Source organism: Gossypium raimondii, chromosome 10, assembly GCF_025698545.1.
Source record: "Gossypium raimondii isolate GPD5lz chromosome 10, ASM2569854v1, whole genome shotgun sequence".
Classification (NCBI taxonomy): Eukaryota; Viridiplantae; Streptophyta; class Magnoliopsida; order Malvales; family Malvaceae; genus Gossypium; species Gossypium raimondii.
The window spans coordinates 543543-570579 of NC_068574.1; the positions used below are offsets into that span (position 1 = coordinate 543543).

General features: G+C 32.6%; 4 protein-coding genes across 4 annotated transcripts; 3 read left to right on the plus strand and 1 right to left on the minus strand.

Moving 5' to 3' along the window:
• Positions 1–450: 450 nt before the first annotated feature.
• Positions 451–2140, plus strand: LOC105776674 (berberine bridge enzyme-like 21). Its single transcript, XM_012599499.2, has one exon. It carries the CDS (start codon positions 476–478, stop codon positions 2063–2065), a length of 1590 nt encoding a protein of 529 aa, XP_012454953.1. The 5' UTR covers positions 451–475; the 3' UTR covers positions 2066–2140.
• A 2412-nt stretch (positions 2141–4552) lies between these two features.
• Positions 4553–6345, plus strand: LOC105776675 (berberine bridge enzyme-like 21). The gene has a single exon (XM_012599500.2). The coding sequence runs from the start codon at positions 4604–4606 to the stop codon at positions 6185–6187; it is 1584 nt and encodes a 527-aa protein (XP_012454954.1). The 5' UTR covers positions 4553–4603; the 3' UTR covers positions 6188–6345.
• Positions 6346–15654: 9309 nt separating this feature from the next.
• LOC105777551 (berberine bridge enzyme-like 26) lies at positions 15655–17567 on the plus strand. Its single transcript, XM_012600896.2, has one exon. The coding sequence runs from the start codon at positions 15726–15728 to the stop codon at positions 17355–17357; it is 1632 nt and encodes a 543-aa protein (XP_012456350.1). The 5' UTR covers positions 15655–15725; the 3' UTR covers positions 17358–17567.
• Positions 17568–18559: 992 nt separating this feature from the next.
• Positions 18560–26630, minus strand: LOC105777166 (uncharacterized). Its single transcript, XM_012600273.2, has 9 exons — positions 26374–26630; positions 26188–26285; positions 25980–26094; positions 24155–25704; positions 21984–23485; positions 21682–21806; positions 20746–21560; positions 20351–20463; positions 18560–19104 (listed from the first exon to the last, which is right to left on the minus strand). Exons 2-9 carry the CDS (start codon positions 26281–26283, stop codon positions 18819–18821), a joined length of 4602 nt encoding a protein of 1533 aa, XP_012455727.1. The 5' UTR covers positions 26284–26285; positions 26374–26630; the 3' UTR covers positions 18560–18818.
• Positions 26631–27037: the final 407 nt, after the last annotated feature.

A 27037-nucleotide genomic window follows, 5' to 3' on the forward strand; every position in this document is an offset into this window, starting at 1 on the left:
CCTAGAACTACCCATAGCCCCTCCCCAACCCTTAAATAGGAGGATAATGCATTTCAGCGCACTCGAACTCACGTCCTCCTGTATTGGCAACAATGCCCATACCAATCGAGCTAAGATTAAATCGGCTAAACTCAGCATAATTAATATAACATTATTACCATCTTTTTTTAGTATAAAAAAAGTTGATAGGGTAACTAAAACATATGTTTTAAAAAAAAGTGGTATTGCATGTTGAAGAAAAGGGGAAATCTATAATAAGCAAATCACCATTGGTGTGAAGCTAAACAACTTGCAATGCATGGTGCAAAATACTAACAGCAAAACCGTTAATAAATAATTAAGTAAAAACTATGTTCCTCCGTTAAAAAAAAAAAGCAAAAAACAGAAGTATTCTAAAATAAGAACAATAAGCAAGGATGAGAAATAAGTTAAATATTTCATCAAATTCAACATTTGAAAACAAAAATAAAGCAAAATGGAAATATCAAAGCCATTGCTTGTGTTTTTCTCTCTTGTGTTCTTCAACCTTTCATTTTCATGGGCAGCTCCGGATCCTACATATCAATCCCTTCTTCAATGCTTAAGTGAAATCATTCCATCCCCTAATGTATCCGCCGTTATCGTCTCTAACAACAACCCTTCCTTTGCATCCATTTTGGAATCACGTATCCATAACGCTCGGTTCAATAGGACTTCCACGCTTAAACCAACTATCATCATCACTCCATCGGACGAATCCCATGTTTCAGCAGCCGTAATATGTTCCCAAAAGGTTGGTTTCCAGCTCAAAATCCGTAGCGGCGGACATGATTACGAAGCGTTATCTTATACTTCCGATAAACCTTTTTTTCTCCTCGACATGTATAATCTTCGGGACGTATCTGTCGATATACCGGACGAGTCGGCCTGGGTTCAAACTGGTGCGACACTCGGTGAACTTTATTATCATATATGGGAAAAGAGTAATGCCCATGGATTTCCTGCCGGGGTTTGTCCTACGGTTGGTGTCGGTGGACATATCGGTGGTGCCGGTTATGGTACCATGATAAGAAAATACGGTTTAACAACGGATTATGTTATTGATGCCAAGATAGTTGACGTCAACGGAAAAATTCTAGACCGGAAAGCCATGGGAGAGGATCTTTTTTGGGCTATAAGAGGCGCCGGTGGAACCAACTTCGGCGTTGTTACAGCTTATAAGATTAAACTCGTTAAAGTACCGGAAAAGGTCACTGTTTTCAGAGTCGAACGATTCTTAGACAATAATGGCACCGAAGTTGCCTTCAAATGGCAAACCGTCGGCGCCACAACCGATCCAAATCTCTTCACGAGAATGCTTTTACAACCCAATATGAAAGACAAGCAAAGAACGGTGAAAGTCACGGTCATGGGACTGTATTTAGGTGACATCAATGGCCTTTTAACCTTATTGAACAAAGATTTCCCTGAACTGCGTTTAAACAAAGAGAATTGCACCGAGATGCCATGGATTGACTCAGTTCTTTGGTGGGCAAATTTCGATTTAGGTACACCGCCAAACGTATTGCTGGATCGAAACAATACAGACACTAAATTCGTGAAAAGGAAATCGGATTATGTTCAAACACCGATACCCAGAGATGGGTTGGAATCATTATGGCAAAAGATGGTTCAAAATGAAAAAGTGGGATTGACTTGTAATTCATATGGTGGTAAAATGGATGAAATCGATCCTAAAGAGACTGCATTCCCCCATCGGAAAGGGAATTTGTATAAGATACAATACTCTATAAATTGGGATGATCCTAGTATTGAAGCTGATATTAAGTACACGACTCAAGCTAAAGCGGTTCACGAGTTTATGACTCAGTTCGTGTCCAAGAATCCAAGGAGGGCTTATTTGAATTACAGGGACATTGATATTGGTTCAGCTAAGACTTGGAGCTATGAAGAAGGTAAAGTGTATGGTGAGAGTTATTTTGCCGAAAATTTTGATAGGCTGGTCGACGTGAAGACCGCTGTTGATCCGAACAACTTCTTTAGGAACGAGCAAAGCATCCCTCCTCGCTCCACTAAAACGGCTTAGGATTGGTTTAGCGTTGTCTTTTCATCATCTCAAAGCACTTTCTAGAAATAAAAGTAATATTGTGATTTTGAGGTTCTTTTCGACAGTAAGAGCAATATTGAAATAGCTATTAAAATACGAAAAAAATTATTAATGTAATTTGTAAATGTTTTGTAGTTTATTATTAATATAATTATCAATATTCCGTCATTTTAAGTTTACATTTGTATATACAAGAAATTATATACCATAATTATCATTAACTAATACAAAAATTGAACTACTCGGAGGTCTTAGACAACCAAAATAATATAAAAAGTTAAAAGGGTCATCATAAAAGAGTCAAATTGGAAGTTGCTTCCGAGTCGAGCTAGCGCATCAACACATTGATTTCCTTTCTACGGGACATGTTTGAGTAACTTAAAAATCTAAGGTGAGAATAAATATTAAAAACTTTCTTAGTAGTAATAAAAGCGCATAATAGTAATGAAATCCATTTTAGTCTCTAGAGCCAAAGACAAATCATCTCTCAAAACTCAAAATTCCAATTATGTAGTAGTTAAGTATTTTATATTTGAAATCAATTAATCTTATTCATTTTATATTTGTAAATATATTTTTATATATTAATTTTTCCAAATATATATAGTGATAAATCTAAAACGACAAATCAAAATAGACCGATACTAATACGTATCAATACTAGTAAAAATCGTACCTCTCTTGATAGAGTACTAAATACTTTAATTAGTTCAGTTTGATTTTTTAGATAAATTTCAAAACTATACATAAATTTTGATCCAATGTGCAACGACTCGATTTTGTGCGATTTTATACACGAAATCTTGATTTTGATTCAATTTTGAAATTTTACTAACATTATCAAATTAGTATAATTTTCATTGGATATTACATATACAAACAATTATATTAATCTAATATGAAAATAAATGTATATATTTGTTTGTTTAAATGTGTACAATTAATCAACCAAAATCAAAGTTTCATGTATACATATGAGCGACAATACAAATTCATGTATATAATTGTAACAAATAAAATTTATGCATTAAATTACACATTAAAATAAAATACAAGTTTAAATTAAATAGTTATCCCATTTTTTTATGAAATAGATTGAAGCAATAAGATATTTCTCCATCTGTCCATCATCCCTCCTAGACTTTTCTTCTTTTTATTTTTTATTTTTTTTCTGGTTTTCTACCAACAAGAGTTGACTTTTTTTCCAATATTACAACTACTAAAATCAATACATATACCTAATTCTCACTTAATTTGCAGCTTTTTTGAGTATTCAACCTTAATAATAATAAAAAGTATTAGAAGATATTGCAAAATGTGCAATTATATTTTGGGTTAATTAAAGAAAATAAATTGAAAAGAAATGGATTTTATATTTAATTTATATAAGTTTGATTTTATGAGGCATGAACCTAAAAATTAATTTATCATTTTGAATCAAATATATTATTCTCATAATTTGTTTTAGAAAAAATAATAATGATACACTAATTAAAATATTTTTCAAAAAATGTGTTGTTCCATCCGAGAAAAAAATCTATAATAAGCAAAAAAAAAATCCTTGATGAAATATGGCTTAAATTTAGAAAATCAAAATACACTTTCCTTTTTCTAAGTAAATTAATTACGATGCATATGAAAAGTATATGGTCAAATAATATCATTAGTATTTACATAAATATAAAGGAATAATTTTGATTTTAATCCATCTACTTTAATTTGATACAATTTGATTCTACTTTTATAATGTTTTTAGTATTTAGTAGGTCCGAATTGGTAATATCGTTAATTACTGTCATTGAAGTGATGATATAGAATTTTTTAAAACAACTTTATACATCCAGCTAACATGTAAATTTATTATCGATTAAATATGGTTAACTAGATTTTTCTACATGCCATTAACTATATACACGAATAAAAAAAAAACCAACCCCGTTGCTTGAACAAGTAATGGTGTTATCAATTTGAGAAAACTATTAACATTATTGTCGAGGGATTTCTGACTCCTTAAGGAGAAGTCAGTAAAGTATTATTTGACCCCTCAACAAGTACGATATTCTTTTGTAGGGGTTTTGTTTCCCCGCTCTATCAAAAACTTGAATGCTTAAAGTAGCGACTGATTGGAACAATACCAAACTTCTTCTGCTCCGGACAGATGACACTTGTAAAAGCAAATGAATTAAATTATATCAAATTAAAATAGAAGAATTAAATCCCAAAATTCAGCATAACAGAGGGACTAAAACCAAAATAGACCACATATATAATACAGCATGCTGATTTGGCAAAGAAACAAAAGATTAGAAAAGTAGTTTATTATGTCACACGGTTTTTCATTTTCTGTCTCAATAATTTTCCCATGTAGTGTCTTGTCTTTGACTTTGTTGATAGTCAAGGCCGCGTATATTTAAAAACCATTGCACACCGGAGAAAGGATCAACCTTATAAATATCCCACTCATCATCTACATAGATTACAGCACCATACCATTAACACAAAACAAAGCACACGACGATGTCAATTTCAATGGCGATTTCACTTCTATTTTCTCTTCTTTTCCTCAACATTTCCATTTCATCCGCAGCCTCCAACCCTACTTACCAATCGCTTCTCCAATGCTTAAGCCAATCCATTAATCCTTCCCAAAATGTTTCCACCATTCTCTTCTCCAACACCAACCCTTCTTACGCATCCGTTTTGCAAGCGTACATTCGTAACGCTCGGTTCAACACCTCTTCGACGCCTAAACCGGTCATCATCATCACTCCATTGGAAGAATCCCATGTTTCCGCCGCCGTAATCTGTTCTCAAAAAGTCGGTTTTCAGCTCAAAATTCGTAGCGGCGGTCATGATTACGAAGGGTTATCTTATGTTTCCGATGAACCCTTCTTTGTACTTGACATGTTTAACCTTCGGTCTATATCTATCGATATGACGGACGAGTCTGCTTGGGTTGAAACCGGTGCGACACTCGGTGAACTTTATTATAATATATGGGAAAAGAGCAACGTCCATGGATTTCCGGCTGGGTTATGTCCTACCGTCGGCGTTGGTGGCCACCTTAGCGGAGCCGGTTACGGTACTTTGATGAGGAAATACGGTTTATCTTCGGACTATATCGTCGATGCTAAGATAGTTAATGTCGACGGTAAAATTCTAGACCGTAAAGCCATGGGAGAGGATCTTTTTTGGGCTATAAGAGGCGGTGGAGCAGCCAGTTTTGGTGTCGTTTTAGCTTATAAAGTTAAACTAGTTCGTGTACCGGAGACGGTCACCGTTTTCAGACTCGAAAGGTTATTAGCTGATAACGCTACTGACATTGCTTTAAAATGGCAATCCATTGCTCCGACGACCGATGAAAATCTCTTCACGAGAATGCTGTTGCAGCCGGTTACAAGAAACCGGCAAAGGACGATGAGAGTGACGGTGAACGGACTGTATTTAGGGAACGCCGACGGTGTCGTAGCTTTATTAAGCAAAGATTTCCCTGAGTTAGGTTTAAAAAACGAGAACTGCACAGAGATGAGATGGATTGACTCAGTTCTTTGGTGGGCAAATTTCGATGCCGGAACACCACCGACAGCTTTGCTTGACCGGAACGTTAACGACGCCGATTTCTTAAAGAGGAAATCGGATTACGTTCAGACTCCGATTTCCAAAAATGGGTTGGAATCATTATGGCAAAAGATGGTCGAATTAGGAAACGTGGGATTAGCATGCAACGCATACGGTGGAAGAATGGACGAAATCGACGATAAAGAAACACCGTTCCCACATCGGAAAGGGAATTTGTATAAGATACAGTACTCAGTGAACTGGAACGAGCCGGGGAATGAAACGGAGATGAATCGGACGAGTCAAGCGAAAGCACTTCACGAGTTCATGACTCAGTTCGTGTCGAAGAATCCAAGGAGAGCTTACTTGAATTATAGGGACATTGACATTGGTGTGGCAGAAAATTGGAGCTATGAAGAAGGTAAAGTATATGGGGAGAGTTATTTCGCCGGTAATTATGAGAGGTTGGTCGACGTGAAAACCGCCGTCGATCCTAACAACTTTTTCAGAAATGAACAAAGCATTCCTCCTCGTACTAAGTGAGACCATATAATAGAAGAAAGATATACAGATGTAGTTAATTAATATACTTTCGAGTTCCTTTCTTGTTTTTTTTTTTTTTTTTCCATTAAATTCTGTTATCAGTTCTTCTACTTTGAAAAAATTATAGATTTAGTTTCTGTATTTTAATTTGATCAATTTAGTCCCTTTAGTTTTTGAAATTTAAAATTTAGTCTTGAACTAAACAATAACAGTTAAATCTTTTTGTTTAAATTCAATTACTAGACTTGTATCATGCATACAATTGTAGAATTAGTCCCTATTTTTCAATCGTATCATTTTAAGTCTCTATACTTTTAGAATTTTAAAATTTTAATTTTGACACAAATGGCAATCGTTAATCCATTAACTAGACTTTTGTAAGTAACATATAGAAATAATAAGTTAACATGGCATTACACATATGGCAATATATTTGCCATATTAAATTTTGAAAATAACAAAACTTAACTTAATGAATTTAATAGATGAGGACTAAAATTTTAAGTTTTTAAAAAATACAACAACTGAATTTTAGAGGTGCTCATGGGTCGGGCCGGGTTCGGGCCAGGCCCATAAAAATTTGGCCCAGGTCCTAGGCCCGAGCCCGGCCTGAAATATGGGCCTGAAATTTTTCCCAGGCCCTGCCCGAGAAAAAAATCATAAGCCCGAGCCCGGCCCATTTTTTAATAAATACCAAAAATTTATTTTAAAATTTTAAAAAAGTATTTTAAAAATATTTTAAAATTAAAAAGTATTTTAAAATTAAAAAATAATAAAAAAAGTATTTTAAAAATATTTTAAAATTAAAAAAATTAAAAAAATAAATATATTTATTATATCAGGTTGGGCCAAAAAAGTGGTGCCCGAGGCCAGGCCCGTTCTCTAAACGGGCCTCATTTTTTTGCCCAAACTCATATTTCTGGTCTATATTTTTACCTAAACCCTCCCATATTTCGGGCGGGCCGTCAGGCCGGGTCGGGCCGCCCGACCCATGAGCACCTCTAAACTGAATATAACCAAATTAAATAACAAGGATTAAATCCATAACTTTATACTAATAATAGCGGATTTATCCTTTCTATTTTGCATCTTGATTAGTTTGTTTTTATGCAATTTTAGTAAATAATTAGGTAATGCTACCTTAAGTACGTGAATTTAAAAATAAGAAATTATTTTATTTTATTTGGCGGCAAACTAGTTAACTGTGGTTTTTTTACAATTAATATAATAACAACTTTAGCCCTCAATATTTATAAATTATATCAATTTAGTCTTGATTCTAAAATAATTTAACCATCAACATTTACGCCTAATATAATTTGGTCTTCTTCTTTTTCTTTTGAAATTTTACTTTTCTTCGAAACAATGAGAAAATATAAAAATTATTATATAAGATTTTTGGTGTTTCTATTTTGGCACATTTTCAATTTAATTTAGCTGATAATTTTTTAAAAAATTTCATGTGAAAGGATTATAAAGAAAAGTAAAATTGCAAAAGACCAAATTATACAATGTGTAAACGTTGAGGATTAAAATTTTTGAATCAAAACTGAATTGACACAATATATAAATGTTGAAGGTTAAAGTTACTATTATACCAATTTTTAAAATGGCGACTATGAAAAAAACAAAATTTAATAAAATAATTAAATGATGATTTATAATTATTACAAAAATATTATTAATAATTAAGTCATTAAACCTACACCACCAAAATTTGTGGTTGTGCATGGTTTGAAAATTACGCATTTAAAATGGTCAATTATTAAATTTAATGTTCCAAAAAAGTCAGATATTGGAGTTTCATATATATATATATATATATGATTGAGGGTGAGTTTGGATGGACGGTGCGTTTACCTGCAGTTAGTATAAAAACAGCGGTGGCGGTGAGATTAGATACTGTAGCAATACTGTAGCGTGAGACAAAAAGTAGGCTAAACGCACCGCATAACACCCAATCGCTCATCCAAACCCACCTTGACTAATAAAAAATAAGTACTTGTCCTACTACTCCTCCTATACCGACCTACAGGTGTCAAGCTTGACTATTTTTGTAATTCAACTTCTGGAATTTGTGGATAATTGCATTGCATTTGGACTTATTTTGATTCAAGAAAAGTTCTTCCTTTCATCTATTTCGTCATGCTACGTATTTAAACATTCGTAACTAACATTTATCTCTTTAATAAATTTACAAAATATGAAAATTTAATTACTTAAAAATCCTGAATAAAAAACTCTTAACCAGTAAATCCAATAATTACTAGAGGTAATTACTACTCTAATAATTACGCTTTATTACATTTACTCTAAAATGTCCAAATACATTAGTAATTGGTTTTGGTGTAATTATTTGTAAATACATGTATATCACATGTTAAGGTAATTACTGTGTGGAGCATGTCTCGTATTTCAGTCAAATTAAGATACAAGCAGAGAGCAACGTTGCAATGATGAGTCATGCTACGTCGCAACGACGAAACAAGGGAGAAGCAGGAACGATGTTGCGATGACATGATAGGGAACGTGACGACGTGTCATGCAATTTTCTCAGTTTTCTTCTTCCAATCAAATTCTGATTATTTATCCCAGTTGAAATTTGATTATTTTAAGATTATTTGACCTACAAATTTAACGAATAAATAGATCGTTTTTCTACCCTAGAAAAATTAGCCCATAACACATTTAGGTATTAGCTTTTACAAGTTTTCAGAAAATTTTGTGTTTAAGTTTTGAGGGTTTTGTTTACGGGTTTCAGGGTTTAATTTTTATCTTCATCTTTGTACTCTTTGTTTTTTGCCGATTTAGTGAAATTACCTTTACCTGTGGTTTTTTATCCTCTTCGGAGAGATTTTTTCACGTAAAATTTATGCGTTCGATTTTTTTAATATTTTTTGTTATTTTAGTTACTCGTTACTTGCATGAACTTATCCCCACATTATAATTAATAGGCTCCATTGAATTGAGTGCTCCAATTTTGTAGAAGGATGATAACCGAATGAGATATACAAGTAATTAACCATGATGACTTTTTAAAAATAGATTTTTTTTTATTCCTTTTTAAGATGTAATTATACTCACTAAGATCAACATGTCTATAACTTTTTATAATTACTCTAATAATTTATTAATAAATTCATAATTAAATATGAAAAATAAAATGACTAAATTCATAAATTACAAGCCAACGGGGACTACTTCTCGGTGGAGAGATGAAATTCATAGTTAGACCAAATCATTATTATTAAGGTTTCATTTCACACATGTTTCTTACTGTTACTTTATGGTGATTTCATTGCCCGACAGTGAGACTAAGGATGGGTTTGGATGGGCGATTGGGTGCGGTGCGGTGCGTTTAGCTTACTTTTTGTCTCACGCTACATTATCGCTACAGTATCTAATCTCACCGCCACCGCTGTTTTTACACTAACCGCAGGTAAACGCACCGCCCATCCAAACTCACCCTAACATACTTTACAAAAATTGAGTAGGTAATCACGAGAAGTAAATTCTGATAAATTAAAGTAAATGGACCATAATTTAAGAAGTTAGTGCCCTTACTTTAATTTGTCTGAATATGATCTTCTTATTTTACCAAAATTAACAAGTTAATCCAAATGAGCAATATTATTATATATAAAGTTTAATAAATCGGGAATCATCAAGAATTAAAATTAGACGTAAAAGTGTGCCTGAATCCATCCATATCTTGAAATCTTCGATTCTTGTATTTTTTTTTATCTTCCAAATTAACACATAAGTATTTTAAAGAAGGCAGCTCCCTCTTTTCTGAAGATGTGAAGTTAGAAAAGTTATCTATATATAATTTGGAGACCATAGTACTAATTATAACTTTTGCGCAGTAACCTTAATTTCTAATCAACCCATCATCAATTAGAAATTAGTTACTAAATTATCTACATATATTGGATCCGTACATTATTTAATAACCAAAGTTCAATAAACCTTGCCCAAATTAAATCACTTTTAATTTGGGCAAACATTTTATGATAACCCTTTATGATAGTAAAATAACAATATGTAAGTATTTTTATTATACGTATATGATGTTCATATTATCCAACATATTAAATATTTTGCAAACCTATAAATCAATAATTCAACAATTTATACACAATGTATATCCAACAAATTAGCAAAGATAGCGATTCTAATTCATGCAATTACCAACAATCGGATTAACTTCCCAGTGTTCATAAAGTATAAAGACAAAATTTCGATAAATTAAAATAGTTTGACTAACATTCCATCATTGCATAGTAGAAAGGGATAAATATCAAAATTATACATGGACTTTGTTTCTATACAATTTTTACATGAAATTTTGATTTGATCCAATTCTCACAAATTATTAACACAATTATTGATATAAAATCCTTTTATGTTTATATATTGCATACACAAATAATTATATTTATCAAATATTAAAATAAATTGATGTATTTATTTCTTTAAATTAATATGATAGAATCAAAATTTAAAGTTCCATTTACACATTTGAACCACAATCAAAATTTCATGCATATAATTGTACCAAATCAAAATTCATACATAATTTTAGATTTATTCCCAATAGAAGATGAAATCCATGATGAGATTTTTTTTTAGTGAATTATAAGAGAAGGGCAAAGCCTTAACAGTAATAAGATTAGCGCGACTCGAACCCAAGCCACATCTAGAGCAATAAACACCTTAACTATCAAACCGATACACGAGTTTAGACTTATTTGATTTTAATTACCATATATGAGAAACTTCACATGGCAAAGGCATAAATTTGGAAAAAAAAATATAGAAATATAGGTTGGGTTACTACAAGTCCAAACCTATTGAAATTGGTATTTGTTTGTAGTGGAAGAAACAGAATAGGATTCCTTCAAAGGAATACAGATGTGGTTCCTTTCAATGGCCCATTTATTATAACAAGCATACTTGCCTTCACTTTATGAACAAATGTTACCAATTTCATCACAAATAATTATTATAATAAACGGTCTAATTGTGTTTTAGTCCTCTATTATATTGAAAGTTATGATTTCATTTTCTTACTTTAATTTGACAAAGTCTAACGTTTCTACTCTTATAATTTGATAACACCGTCTAAATTGAAATTTAGTTGATGTAAAATTTATTATCGGCTAAACATAGTTTATTGGATTTCCAAGTAATTACTTTGACTATGTGATTGAATAACAATGAAAAGAAAACTCTTGATATCACTTTAACAACAACAATTAAATCTACTAATAATATTACAAAAAGTAAAGGACCAAATTATGCTAAATCAAAATTAAGAGATTAGGGCAGAAATTTTATTAGAGTAGAAGGATTAGTATCATAATTAGACCTAATAAAAAAAATATAGAATTTGCTTGGCGTGGCGTATAAGTGGATCGGTGAAAGCTTTTGGCAAATTGGAGGGTGGAAATAATTTCTTCAAGTAATAACATGGTTTTTTTTTTAAGATTCGACATCAATTATTTTCATCATCTTTATTTATTTAATTTCAAATATTTTTCTAGTGAATTAAAAAACATGTCAGACCAGCTTAATTCGGAAAGCTCGAGACTATTTGAAGGAGTGCGGCGTAATTATCCAACAAATTTACAGAGAGGGTAATAAATTTGCTGATGGCCTAGCATCGATGACTTGGGGTCAAACACTACGAAGTGTTTTTTATTATTCTCCTCCAGTGATGCTTCTCGATCAACTTGATACTGATAATATTAGTGTTATGTCACCAAAAATTATAAGAGATTAAGAAGGGGTTTTCATTAAATTAAAGAGAATATTAGGTAAGCTTGACGTTGTGCATAACTAAGCAATAAATATTATTTATAATGAAAATAATATTTATTTATTTTTCCCATGCATTCACAGTAAAAAAGTTAGACCCATCAATCAGTATCAAATTCTAAATGGGATTATAGCTTTTGATAAATAAATAAAAGAATGGAAAAGAATGAAGATTGATTAGTATTTTTAATTAAGTGACAAAGTTTAATTAAGGATGGGATGGGTAAAATAATTTTATAAAGGCTTGTCCCTTTTATGTTGGCCTCTAAATTTTTTTTATACAAATTAGTCCCTATACTAATACAGTTTATTTTTAAGAATTTGATGATGTGAACAAGTATAGAGGTGACACGAGAAAAATAAGCAAACAACTGGTGGATTCATCTTTAATCATTCTTAAATTCAAGAAAAAATTGAATAAAATAGAACATTTTAAATTTTTAAGAGATATTATAAATTAAAAAAATTGAATATATAAAATAAAATATGAAAATAAAAAATTACATTGTAATTGACAATATTTTTTATTTTTTAATGTTTAAAATATTTTTAAATTTTTGTATTTTTACAATTTCTTGTAATTTTGTAAAAAAATTAACCAAATTTATTTATTATTTACTTTTAAACATATTTAATTTTTTAACTTGTTTGAATTTTAACTAAATTTGTTATTTTTATTTTAAATTTATATATATTCTTTTTTGAAATTCTCTAATTTATATATTCCTTCTTCTTTTTCCAAATTTTTAAGGTTTTTCAAAAAAAAAGGAATTATTAAATATGAATCCACGTGTGAGTCCCATAATTGTCCACGTCACAAATTCTTAAAAAAACAAACGATGCTAATATAGGAACTAATCTATGTAACGAATGCCAACCCTAAAGAAAAAAGTTGTCAAAATTAAAAGATTCAATCTATATATTAACCCTTTTATAAAATATGTGCACATCAAAAAGTAGTGCTGAATTTGGCAATTAGGATAAGACTCATAGAAAAGCAAAACTTGTAAGGAAGAACACACGTAAATATAGACCCAGAAATGGTGTCCCATCAGCAGTCATTTTCTAATAATATACTCTTGACTAATACTTTTTCTTAGTCATTATTTTCTAATTAAATTCAGGATTAAGTTTTTAATGGAATAATAAAATTTTCACATTTATAATATTTTAATTGAGATTTAATTGCAAACATTTCAAGCTCTTTATCATTTGAATCTATATATGGTAACAATTTAAGTTTATAAACATTGAATTTCCTTTATTTTCTGTTCACAATAGTTTTAGAATTTTTTAATTTAATCTATAAACTTGAATTTTGTTAAAATATGATGATATGTCACTCGGAAATTATGTTACGTTATTATCTGAATTTTATTTTATATTTTAAATTTTTTATAAATTTGTAATATTTTTAGACTTTATATATTAAAATTTTAAAGTAATGACATGACACAATTTTAAAGTGTCGTATCATCACTTTTGAGCAGAATGCAAGTTTAGAGATCAAATTAAAAAAAATTGTTAAGTTTTAAGATTGTAGACCAAAAATGTTTAGGGATTAAGATGAGAAAAGCTGTTAAGTTCAAGTATTAAATATTGTTTTATCTCATCAACAAGTGTTGAGTGCAATGGTAATGAATATCACTCCTAATGAAAGAATACAAGTTTGATCCTTGGAGACGACATTATTAAAAAAACAGTCACAAACCTCAAACATGGACCGTAAAATAAAAAGAAAAAAGAAACCCAAAGAACATTACTTTTATCTTTTTTTTTCCAGGGTTCTTCGATATTTATTAGTCACATTAGATTCTAATTAAATTCCAAATCAAGCCAAACTATATATTTAATCAGGGAATCAAGCTTTCCAAATGTTATTTTTTACATCTTAGAACTTGAATTCGAGAATTTACCACAAGAATTTAAAACTTCTTATCGCTCGATTTGATAATGTAAATTTAACTATGGTACATTTTATGGGTTAATATTTGGTACACTAACAACATTTTTTTTTTCTATTTCACAAGTAGTCTTAAAAATTACTATGTGTTGAACCCCATGTGTTGATGATGAGGGTGTTCACCGCCCCAAGTGTAGCTTGAGTTTGAGTCGCACTATTCGTGTTGCTGTTAAGGCTTTACCCTTTTATAATTTATCAAAAAATATTACCATGTGTTTCTTTTTTTTTAAATAATATATATTATTTTAATATTTTATTATACCTAAAACTAACAACAGTATATCAAATAATAGTTTATATCCATTCATTCTCCTTTTCTTTTGAACATTTTTTACACATTAAAGAAAAAAAAAAGCCTAATTCTTAGGAGTGATTAAAGTATGAGCTGAGATTCTCACATTGGAAGAGACAAAGAAAACCAACAACATATTTAATTAACCAACCGACCAACATGGTTTACTTGTTTTAGTCCTTTTTTTTTATATTTTTAAAATTTTGTGGATTGAGGATTGAGTCTTAACTCGATTGATACAGGTATTATTATCAATTCAGGAGGACGTGGATTCGAGTGCGTTAAAGCACATCATAGGAGGGTTGGAGAGAGGCTATGGGTAATTCTAGACATTGTATCAAAAAGAGCAGATATGATCAGAACCTATATTGAGATTATTTTAAAATTTTTATTCATTCGAGTCAATTAAATTTGGTTAATTTTTAGCTTTGGTGTTTAAATTTTTTTTAGTTCGAATCATTTAGAGTTATAAGTCAAGGATTTCGGATTGGATCGCATGAGCAAATTTAAAATTTTTGTTTAGAAAAACCGAGATAAAATTAAAAAAAAAAATTTAAGGGATCAAAGTTAAAAATTTTGTATTAAAAAGCTTAAATTGAATGATTACTTTTTCGATTTAATCAAAAGTTAAAGAAACCAAAACTAAATCTTATAACTTTGGGGAAGGCTTAAAAAGCAATTTGACCATTTAACCAAAGGGTCCAAAACTCTTGCCGGTCCTTTTGGCTACACCAGATCATTGTAGATTATTTATTTCAAGTTGAGTTTTAAATAATTTCTAATTTAAATTAAGTAGATTAATTTTTTTTATGATTAAATTATTTTTTGGGGGGGTCAAATTGAGAGGTGAAAGGCATATGACAACTGGATTGAGAATTAAAAAAAGTTAATGCATTATGTTGGCTAAGAGAAAATAATAAAAAGAAAAAGGGAAAGAGTGTCTTAATTGAGCCTTTACGCATGGATTTGCAGTAGCCCAACACATTTCACATCACATTAACATATTCCTATCAATTTTAGGGATTTTATATTTCAATTTTAATTGATTTATAAATATTACCATATATGCCACCAACTATAATTTTGTATTAAATATCATGATTTAATCTGATAAAATCCAGTTCAACTTGTCAAGTCGAGTAAAAAATAAATATCTGAAATTTTCGATAAAATTTTGATTTAATCTTTTAAAATTTAAATCTGCATCTTATCGTTTAATTTCGGCCCCTAAAAAATATTCTGATTTCACCTTTACATTGAGTTATGTAGTCACACCACAGCGCTCCGGTGTAATAAAATGGATAGCTGCCGCCCTTAAACCAGGAAATGATTATGACGTTAAGATTAGCTCAATTACACGTTTGCCTCCATTAAAACACAAACTTCCCTTTGTCATCTATAAAACTTGAATCAAATCCTCATGTTCCTAAAAACCATATGAGCCAAGAACAAAAAAAACAACAATGGCGTTTCCCTCCATTTCTTCCTTATTTTCATTGCTTTTAGTCCTTCATTTATCGTCTTCAACAACAGCTTCCACCTGCCATGCTAAAAGCTTTAAATTAAATCCCATTCAAGAAAAATTCATTCAATGTTTCAAAGCCAATTCCGAGATCCCTATTCCCGTGTCCACTGAATTTTTTACCCCAAACAATGCTTCTTTTTCCACTGTCTTGCAGTCCACGGCACAAAACCTAAGGTACTTAGAGCCATCGGTGCCAAAACCCGAGTTCATCATCATGCCGTTGAATGAATCCCATGTCCAAGCCGCTGTCATTTGTTCCAAAGAACTTGGGATTCACATGAGAGTACGTAGCGGAGGTCATGATTACGAAGGGATGTCTTACGTATCGGCAATCGAATCACCTTTCATCCTGGTTGATCTCTCGAAGTTACGATCAGTGAAAGTCGATATCGAGGATAATAGTGCTTGGATCGAAGCCGGTGCGACGATCGGTGAAGTTTATTATAGGATTTACGAAAAAAGTAAGATCCATGGTTTCCCTGCAGGTCTTTGTACTAGTTTAGGTGTTGGTGGGCATATAACGGGAGGTGCGTATGGTTCTATGATGAGAAAATATGGTCTCGGTGTTGATAATGTTATCGATGCTCGAATTGTCGATGTTAATGGACGTGTCCTCGATCGAGCCGCTATGGGTGAAGATCTTTTTTGGGCAATCCGTGGTGGTGCAGGTGGAAGCTTTGGCATTATTCTTCAATGGAAAATACAGCTAGTACCAGTACCATCTACCGTGACAGTCTTTACCATCACCAAGTCCTTACAACAAAACAGTACCAAAATCTTCCATCGATGGATCGAGGTTGCCGATAACCTCGACGATGACCTTTTCATTCGAGTAATCATCCAAACGGCAATGATCAACGGCGAGAAAACCGTGACAACATCATACAATTCCTTGTTCCTTGGTGAAGCTGATAGACTCGTAGAGATAATGCAACAAAGTTTCCCCGAATTAGGACTAACTCGAAAAGATTGCATCGAAACGAGTTGGATTAAATCGGTTCTTTATATCGCTGGATACCCAAGCAACACTCCACCGGATGTTCTCCTTCAAGGTAAGTCCACATTCAAGAACTATTTCAAGGCTAAATCAGATTTCGTTAAATCAAATATACCAGAAACAGCATTAGAAGGTTTATGGAAAAGATTTATGGAAGAAGATATTCCACTGATGATATGGAACCCTTACGGTGGTATGATGGCTCGGATATCCGAATCGGAAACCCCGTTTCCTCACCGGAAAGGTAACAAAATCATGATCCAATATGTAAGTGCATGGCAAGATGGTGATAAAAATGAATCCAAGCATATCGATTGGATCCGTAGACTTTACAATTACATGGCACCATATGTATCAATGTTCCCGAGAACTGCATATGTAAATTATAGGGACCTTGATTTAGGTACCAACAAAAATGCAAGCACTAGCTTCATTGAAGCTAGTGGTTGGGGGGTTAAGTACTTCAAAGATAATTTCAACAAGTTGGTCAAAGTGAAAACTAAAGTTGACCCAGAAAATTTCTTCAGGCATGAACAGAGTATTCCACCTTTGCCGGTTGAAGCTAGATTTTAAGGGATAATTTTTAATTTTATTTGCGGGTTTTTATGCTTCATTAAATTGTACTTCGCTTTGGTTTTGTGCTTTGAACCAAAAGATGAAAAGAAAATAAAGGATTGTTTGGTACCTAGTTTTCTAAGGGTTTATAGGATTAGATAATGGTGATGCGTTTCTTTGTTGCCCTTGTTATTGCTATTTTATATGAAAAGGTGATTTGGAACCAAATATGATTGATTTTGTGTGTGCATTAAAAATGCTTTTTTTTTTATGGAAAAGTATTTATTAAACATCAATTTCATGCGTTCTAGAATCTAATTACTAATTCTATCATTCCATGCTATTCCAAACCCCTCACAAATAATCATCATCTTCTTTTATCAATTTGCTAGCTTTTTTTATATATTTAGGCTTCAACTTAATAACATTTTTGCAGTTCAAACTTTTTTCATCTAAATTAGTCTCTGAAATTAAAAATATTCCCATATTGGGACTTGAACTTTAACAATTATTCTCATAATAGAGCCTAAACGTTAAGGTTTTAAAACAATATTAAAGACTAAATTGGACTAATGTGAAAGCAATTATCAAGTTCAAGAACTAAATTGGACTAATAAAGTTAAAACCTCAATATGAAAATAATTGTTAAGTTCAAGGCTTAACTTGAAAAGAAATTTAGATCCCAATGTACCCCAAAAAGTAATTTAAACCTTTTTATTATTATTTTTTATTTTTTATATAATCGTCTATGCTTTTCTTTATTTTTTTATCTAATTGTTGTTGGAAGCTAAAATTGATGATCTAACTGGTTTGATTTTTACAGCATTGAAAAATACGAACTAAATCTCTTTCCTTTGTTTGATTTTTACATCATTGAAAAATATGAACTAAATCTCTTTCCTTTCAATTTTTTTCCATATGAATTGAAGATTGAAAGGTTGAAACACAATTTGCTCGAAATAAATGTGAAAAAGTTAAAAAGCTAAATTCATTCTTATGCCTTAAACACAAAAATTAGCATTTTCAACGAAGAGACTATATGCTCCTCTTTTGTGAAGTAAATGGACAAGTTTGCTCATTTTTAAGCAGATAAACTAAAATGCAATCCGTGCATTCTAAGATACTTTTACCAAAATATTTTCAAATTGCAATAGATCAGAAACACTTTCAAAGCATGAAATTGCAAGGAGAAAATTATATGCAACACACAAAAACAGAAGTTCGAAAGTTGAATTTTCCTTCTTTTTTTTCTTTGAACATGAAGGTGTGGCGATAGAATACAATTACGCCTCGATACTACTTATGAACAAGTAAACATATGAAACCGAAACAAATGGGTTAACCCAAAAACCTACCAAGTGAGGAGAAACTACTGATTTCTGCAAAAATATTCATTCAACAAAAGAATGTACCCTGATTTTAAAATTTTTGCAACTTGCATATCAAACTTCCATGTGCAAGTCCATGATGCAACTAATTTCAATCAACAGACTGGAAGAGCCTAATCGATACTGCTTGTTGCTCTTCGGTCAACAAAGGAAACCAGTTCTTTAAAAGATTTGCAGGAACAAACTGACCTGACATGGTAGAAACAAGCTCAATATTGTTCAAATCGAGAGATGTAAGCCCCAGCAAAGCAGCAACAGTCGCAAGCTGGATGGGAAGACCGGCTCTAATAGTAGTCTCCCGCAACAAGAAAGCGTTTAACTTCGTTCTCAAGTTTTTGACCTCTTTATCTTCATATCCAACAGCATCCACTCCAATTCTTAAAAACAGACATGAAAGTTATATGAGATTTGTGAAGGAATATGGATTTTCTGAGCTATAGTAGTATTGGTTTAAGGATTTACAGCCATTCTCTGGTTTAACAATACTATTTACCAATAGATTCAAAGAGGTAAAAGTATTATGGAAGCCCCTGTATTAGTTGCATTTTGCCCCTGTTGCTTAAAAAAATGAGCAAATTAGTCCCTATACATTATATTAAAGAGCAAATTGGTTGTTTCTGTTAAAACTTCCATTCATTTCTACTGTTAAAAACTAATATCGCTGACAGACCAAATAGTTACACATGGTATGTTACTTGTATCTCATGCTGACGTACATGGACCATTTTTTAATGGTAGATATTGATGGAATTTTTAACAGAGGAATCGATTTGCTTTTTGATCTAATGTACATGGACTAATTTGCCCATTTTTTTGAGTAGAGGGTGCAAAATGCAATTAGACTCTTAGTACAAGGGCCTCCATGGTACTTTTACTGATTCAAAGCTTTCCCAAATTCGTGACTGTGCCACAAATGATCAAATTTATCTTTTCAAATTTACGACTAAGTAATCATTGACTTGGCTTGGGTTTGATTCTTGAATCCTAAACTGATTGCCAAGAATTTTCAGGATAGTATTAAGATTTCTGAAAGTTGCAGTAAAAGAAAATCTTCTGCTTTAACATTTCACTTTTTTGTTCTGATCAGTAACAATTGTCTCAAACTTTTAAACTCTAAATACCCACCTAAAAGCTAAATTCAAGTTTCTTTTGGGGGTTAAATCACCTATTTGGAGCATGAACTTGGCAACTATTCCACATTAGGGCCAGAACATTTTATTGGTCCAAGTTAGGACTTGAACTTGACAATTGTTCCCACATAGGACTTAAAACTTTTTTTTATCCAAGTTAGTCCCTGAACTTAGCCATTTTTATTATATTGGAGCTTGAACTTGACAATTGTTCCCACGTTAGGACCTAAATTTTGGGACTTTTAAGGAAATATTAGGGACCAACTTGGACCAAAAAAAAAGTTTAAGCCCCAATGTGCGAACAATTGCTGCAGGGCCTAACTTGGACAAAAAAAAGTACAAACCCCAATGTGGGAACAATTGCCAAGTTCAGGCCCCAAAAAGTGAATTAACCCCCTTTTTTTTTTAAGGAAACCTACATTGAATTTCAACTGACATACAAATAGGGAGAAAGCAGGAAAAGTGATAAACGCAAAATTTAATCCAAGAATACCTCCCAAGTTGACCAAGAAGAATAACGATAGCAACACTAAGGTTCTCAAGAGCAGATGACTCCAAGGTACTCCATAGCTGGGCAATGATTTTATTACATGTCCAGTTCCAGCTCTGTTTTCATGAAATCATGAGTTAAAATCTCAGTACAAAAGATCAAACAATTTCACAACTAGGAAGCAAAATCTAAAACCAAAACATATGGCATTTCTTTTCAGGCTTTTTTATTACTTTAAAATCTTTAAAAAATCATTCATCATGAAGACTTTTAAGATATTTTAATATAAAAAGTTCAAAGTTTTTGATTCAGCCAGGGGCAATTCATAGCCAAATATTACCATTTTGCTAATTTTCTTTTCTGCGTTTTCTATAATAAAAGAAAAAGGTAAAAATTACCATATTGCATGCAAGCAGCTCCATCAATGATAAGATGTCACTGATGTCACACAAGGTCTCAGTGACAACTGATCCAGACCGTATACCAGCCAAACTGCACTTATCTAAACAACAGGATACATTCATGTCAAGGAGACAGCTCAAATTTTGTTCAGCCATATTCTCAATGGACATGACACTTGAATTCGATGAATTTGCTTTCAGATTTTGATGCATAAATCCTGACCGGGCAAAATTCTGAAGCTTTGTGAAGAGCAATGAGATGACAATATCTACAGAAAGGGCGTCCTTAGAAAATGGGCATCCAACACATGCATGGAACTGAGGTAGAACATCACCCACAAACGAATGAGTCGCTGTAGCCATCGGTGCACGTTCACTTTCAAGGAACATGACTATCGATTTCAATACAGTCATTGTTAAACTATAATTTCCTAAGGTGAACATTTTATTGCCACCCACATAAGCAAACGCATGAAGAATAACCAGAACCACCGAGGTATCATATCTGTGCATCCGGAAAATGCTATATGCAGCTTCACAAAGAAAGCCGGCTCGGTCAGCAGCCGCACAAATTGAACCCAATATAATGCTACCGGCCACCAAAAGGTCAGCTGAAGCAGCTTCATGTGTAAATACTACTGCTGAACCATCGAAAATGGCATGTCTTCTTGAATCACATTCAACAGAAGTCTCAGAAGACGGGGCAGCACACAACATAACTCTCCCCTCTATAAGAAATTCCTCAATTAAACTAAGCAGTTCATCCAAACATAATTCATCCACCACACTTCTAGCCTCAGCATCAGAAATCACTAAACCAAAAGAACAGTTAAATAAAGCCAAGCCGAAACAACCAAATAACAAATTATAAGAACCAATCTAGATACAACAAATCAAACATAACCTAGACACAGATAAAAATTGTGAAGGTACCTTCATTAATGTGTTCAGCAAACAAGTGTAAACAGGGTATGAAATCCTTAAGCAGAGAGCAGTTCTTAGATGTAGCTGTACAGAAGTTGAGAAGTACCAATGAGAAAAATACACAAGCCTTCTCCCTGAAACAAAAAACCATGAAGTTTTAGAAAGCAAGCTCGGCATCTACTCATCAATTAATTTAACAGTTCTGGGAGTCCAAGCAGGCATCAGAATGAATCAAGCAAGAGGTAAAGAACTCATAGACAGTCCTCAGCAGCAGACACAATAGCATATCTTGATGACAACAAAACACTTACCTGGGTAAAAGCTCCTCTTCCAGTTTAAGAGCATGTGAAATTCTATGCACAACAAACTGTTTCCAAGCAGGCAAAGAGCATTGAACCATACAAGTTTTAGTGGCACGAAAAATTCTAGAGAGACTGCTATCATCCTTGATGTCAGAGAACATAACACATTTTGGAGTACTTTCAATGGTGGATCTAATTTCACTTTCAGATGGAATGTTCACCACTCCATCTCCAGAACTAGGAGCAACTGACATCTCCACGTCCACTCCAGAGTTCTGGGAATGGCTTAAAATAGCTCTTTCCACTAGCAAAGTACTGCAAAAACCCTTCTCATTACGCTTTAGAAAGTCAAAGGAACCAAAAGAACACCCATTCTCATGTTGTAATTTAGGTGAAGTGTCAACCCTACTACATTGCAACTGAATGGAACTGTTCAAATTCATAACATCAAACTTATCAGAAGATGCAGGATTTTCATTTTCAAGAGAGAATCTTTCACAGTTCTCATCCTGTACTGGTCTAAATTCATCGACCTCGAATGATTTGATGCCAGGAAATTCCATTTCAGGAAGTGTTGGAGATACAGGCCTTTCTACTGCCATCCTATAGCATTCTTCCTCTGCAGCATCATCCAAATCCAGCAATTTCATATAGTTTTTGTAGACTATTTCCTCAAAACCAACCATAGTTTTAGGATCAATAGTATCAGGGTTGCACAAATGTTCAGAGCAACCTTGCATCTGCTTAATCTGCTGACCATCACAATATTGCTCCATAGCTAAAGTCTCTTCATGAGATACTTTTCTTCTCTTACGAGATCTATCATGCACAGAATATGCAATATCTTGCAGGTTACATCTCAAAGATTTTGCTTCTTCACTGGGTTTGTCCATTTGTACCATACCATGCAAAACAGAAATATTGTCCTCAAGCTGTAAATGCAACTTCTTACTCTCACAGCACAAAGTTTTAATACATTCTACAGTATCAAGCATCATTTTTCTCTTCCTAACACGGCCCTTAACTCTTCCAAGAGGACTTTTAACACTATTCTCAGCAACCACAGCGGGATTTTCACTGCACCTATTTTTCATAACTTCACCAGACATGCTTGAAACAGTTGGTTGTAAATTTAAGTTCTCTTCACCCAGTTTTGCTGATGTGGTAACTGAATGAGCACCCCTTTCCTGTGACCCCACCAACTGTCTATCAGAAAAATAAGCTGTACTGGAATTTATTGCAGAACTCTGTAACATTGTTTTATTAGAGCCTCCAAATAGAGACTCCAATTTAGCATTAATACCTGTGATAGATTCACAACAGTTCCCTCCTCGTATAGGAAGCAAATGGTCATCAAGTCGAAATGTTTCCCCAAGAGGATTGGAAGCAGTGGTATCCATGTACCTAGTCTTAAGAAATTGATTTTCAGTTTGAAGACATGTTTGCCGTAATTCTAAGCTGCGCAATTTTTTTTTCAACTTTGTTCGTTGTATACTTGAAAAGTCCCCAGCCTGCAGAGCATATAAAAAATCCCATGTACAACCATGATCAGAATCAATGGAAGAAATAGCAACAATAATGAAAATACAGAACACTGTAAGACTACACGAAAACCTTATGCATTTTAAATTGATCTAAACAAAAAAAACATACTAAGATGAGACAGCAGATTTAAATTCTTTTTTAAAAATTTATGAAAAGGTACAGATTACACAAAATCATAGGATAAACGTGAGATAAAATATACAAGGAAACTTGTAATGATGAAATCCCTCCCTCCGTCTCTCTCTCTCTCTCTCCACATTATTCATTTTCTTCATCTTTCTCCATCCTTTATTTTGAAAGGCTTTATTTCTGATTTTTTAGTTTTTTCCACGCTGGGGAAATTAAATTACTAAGAGCAACCATATCATCAAAACCACCCACAAATTGAAGTAGCATTGAAAGCAAACAGATACTCTACCCACCAGTTCAATAATACTGAAATGCCAAAACACCCAGTAGCAAAATATAGTATCAAATGCCAAAACAGTATGCTAGCTTTCAAAAAGAAAAAGAAAAAAGAATTACGATACTACAGTCATCAATCGGGAAAATAATTGAAATTTTGTGGACAAAAGGATCTAAAATACGAGAATAAAGAAAGACACTCAGAGATATGAATAGTAACAGAAACTAACCTTTTCCATGTCATATATACCTTCAGCAGGAGCTAAGAAACAATTATCTACAGCATCCAAACGGTCCAAAAGTTGAATTAACTTGAGCTTCATGCAACCTAATTCTTGCTGCAAAAGATTACTACGACATTTTTCCAGCCTACCAACATCTTTTGCATGCTTTACTCTTTCCTTCTCAAACTTCAGTTGTTTTTTCAAAAGCTTTACTTCTGCTACTTCAGCACTAATGCCATTGTTAGATGAAACAAACAATTCACCAATCTTTTTTTCATTGGATGAGAGTTCATGTATCTGCTTCTGCAGTTCATTAATCTTCAGCTTAGAATCTTCTAACAGCTTTGATAGATGATCACCACGGTGTTCTCTTTTCATCGTCTTTGTATTCACTTCCACAAGCTTTCTTTTCTTTTCTGCTTTCCTCGTGTTTGAATCTGCTTTTTTTCTCTCACTAATAGTCTTCTCTTTCCCAATATCCTCAACTTGTAAAGAACCAGAAACTGCCCTTGACTTGTCTGCATCTTCCTTCAACACCTTGAATTGTGCTGTCTTTTCTGTTTTTGCAGCAATCGTATTTCGATCAGGTTGGTCAAAAGGAGCCTCCTCCATATTTCTTGAGCCAGAAAGTTCATGTAAATTTTTATGTAGTTCTTCATTCCTTCTCCTGGCCTGTTCTAGCTGTTTGGTCAAATTATTATTGTGCAGCTTCTCTTTGACAGCTTTCTTCTTAGTTGCTTCTACAACCTTCCTTTGTTCCTCCACTTTGGCCCCTTCAACAGCCTTCTTATTTTCTTCTGCAATCTTCCTTTGCTCTTCTGCTTTAGCCATCTCAATATCAGCTTGTTTTCTTACTTCAACAGCCTTCTTCATGTTTTCTTCTGCAATCTTCCTTTGCTTCACTGCTTCAGCCATCTCTAAATCAGCACGTTTTCTTTCTTCAACAGCCTTTTTCTTAGTTTCTTTAGCAATCTTCCTCTGCTTCTCTGCTTTAGCCATCTCCAAATCAGCACATTTTCTTTCGTCAACAGCCTTTTTCTTAGTTTCTTCAGCAATCTTCCTCAACTCGCTTGCTTTAGCCATCTCCAAATCGACAAACTTTCTTTCTTCAACTGCCTTCTTTTTCTCTTCTTGTAGCTTCTTAGTTTCCTCGTCAATCTTTGACTTCTCTGAATCCAACTTGGATTTTGCTTCACTAACATCTTTCCTTAGTGTCTCCAATTGTTTTAGCCTATGTTCTTCACCAGCCTTACCCCTCTCAGTTGCAGCATATGTTGATGCTTCAGCAGCTTTCCTCTTTTCCAAATCTGCCCTCTTCTTCTCTTTCTCAACAAGCTCCTTGAGCCAGCTTATTTCCTTATTCATGTCAGAAACTCTAGCTTTAAGATGCTTTATTTCTTCAATTTTCTCTTCAATATCCGAAACTCCTTTTTTCTTTAAGTTGGATATCTCCGACTTTAAAACAGATAACTCATTCTCTAATGAAACTCTTAAAGCCAATTCTTTTTCTCTGCCCTCTTTCTCTACCTTCGTTAGTGCCTGTTCTTCTTCATATGCTGAACGTTCAAAGCAACAAATTATAACAAAAATTGCAGGACACTTCAAATTGAACATCTACTCCTTTAATATAAAATATCAACATAAATGGATTCACAATTGATGGACGAAGACTAGCATAAATGTATGAAAACAACCATTAGCAGACATAAGTTTCAGCTAAATCCTTCGAACTTATTATATAATTGTACATTAACCCATTATAAAATTAAAACCCTAAACAAACACTATGAAATCAACAAAATGATGTTAAACATAATCGCATTGTTTTTACCTTTCTTAAGAGTCAAATTCTCAGCTTGAATATCATCATATCCTTTTTCAAGTATACGAATTCCCTGCTTTAGAAAAACTCGCCCCCTTTCTGCCTTCGAATATTTGTTTTTCCACTGAAATAAATAAGAAAAAGTTTACACAGAGAAACAATAAAGAATAGATTATGAAAATATTGTAAAATATGCTTCTCTAATTTGAAATCATACCACTTGACAGCAGCGTGATACTTGAACATCCTCCAGTGGCGCGTCCGCCACACTCGACTCTGAAGTGCCTGGAGTGCCAGGAAACTCCGCCGCCATTGCTACCAAAGGATCAAGAATTTGAGATTAGGAAATAATCCAAACTAATCAGATTTAAACGAATGGAAAAAAAAAAGAAAGGGCTTCTACCTTTTTAGACTGATCTCTTTTTTTTCTTTTTTCCCCCTTTTTGGAGCAAATTCTCAGGAAACAAACATTATAAGAACGTGAAATTATCAACGAGAAGCAAAACAAGACGTGCTTATGTTGGATTTAATATTGTGAGAATGATGCCATTGCACGTTTTAAATCAAAAGAAGCCAAAATGAAAAGAAAAAAAAAACCCTAAACCTCGATTATGGAGGGAAAAGGGTTGCAGATGCAGTGGACTGTGAAGTGAATTTCGGGGTAAAATTTGATTTTTGCAATTTAATATACAACTCTCTTATTCAAAACCTGTTTTCGGTTATTAATTAAATCATTTACTATTAAATTATTTGAAATGTAAAAAAGTTTAAGAATTAATTAATTAATTTTTTAAAATATATAAAAAGAATTGAAATATTTTGATTAATTCAATTAGTTACGAAATTTATATATATTTATTTTTATTAAAATAAGTATAAAATATAAAAAAAATATAATATATATTGTTTATTTTGATTAATATAAAAAGTAATAGTTCAAAAAATACATTGCTAATACAAAAAATATATTATATATAATATATTATTTATTTCAGTTAATTACTCGATTTTGAACCGAATTAATAGATAATCTAAATTTTAAAAAATTATTAACCGACCTCCGATCG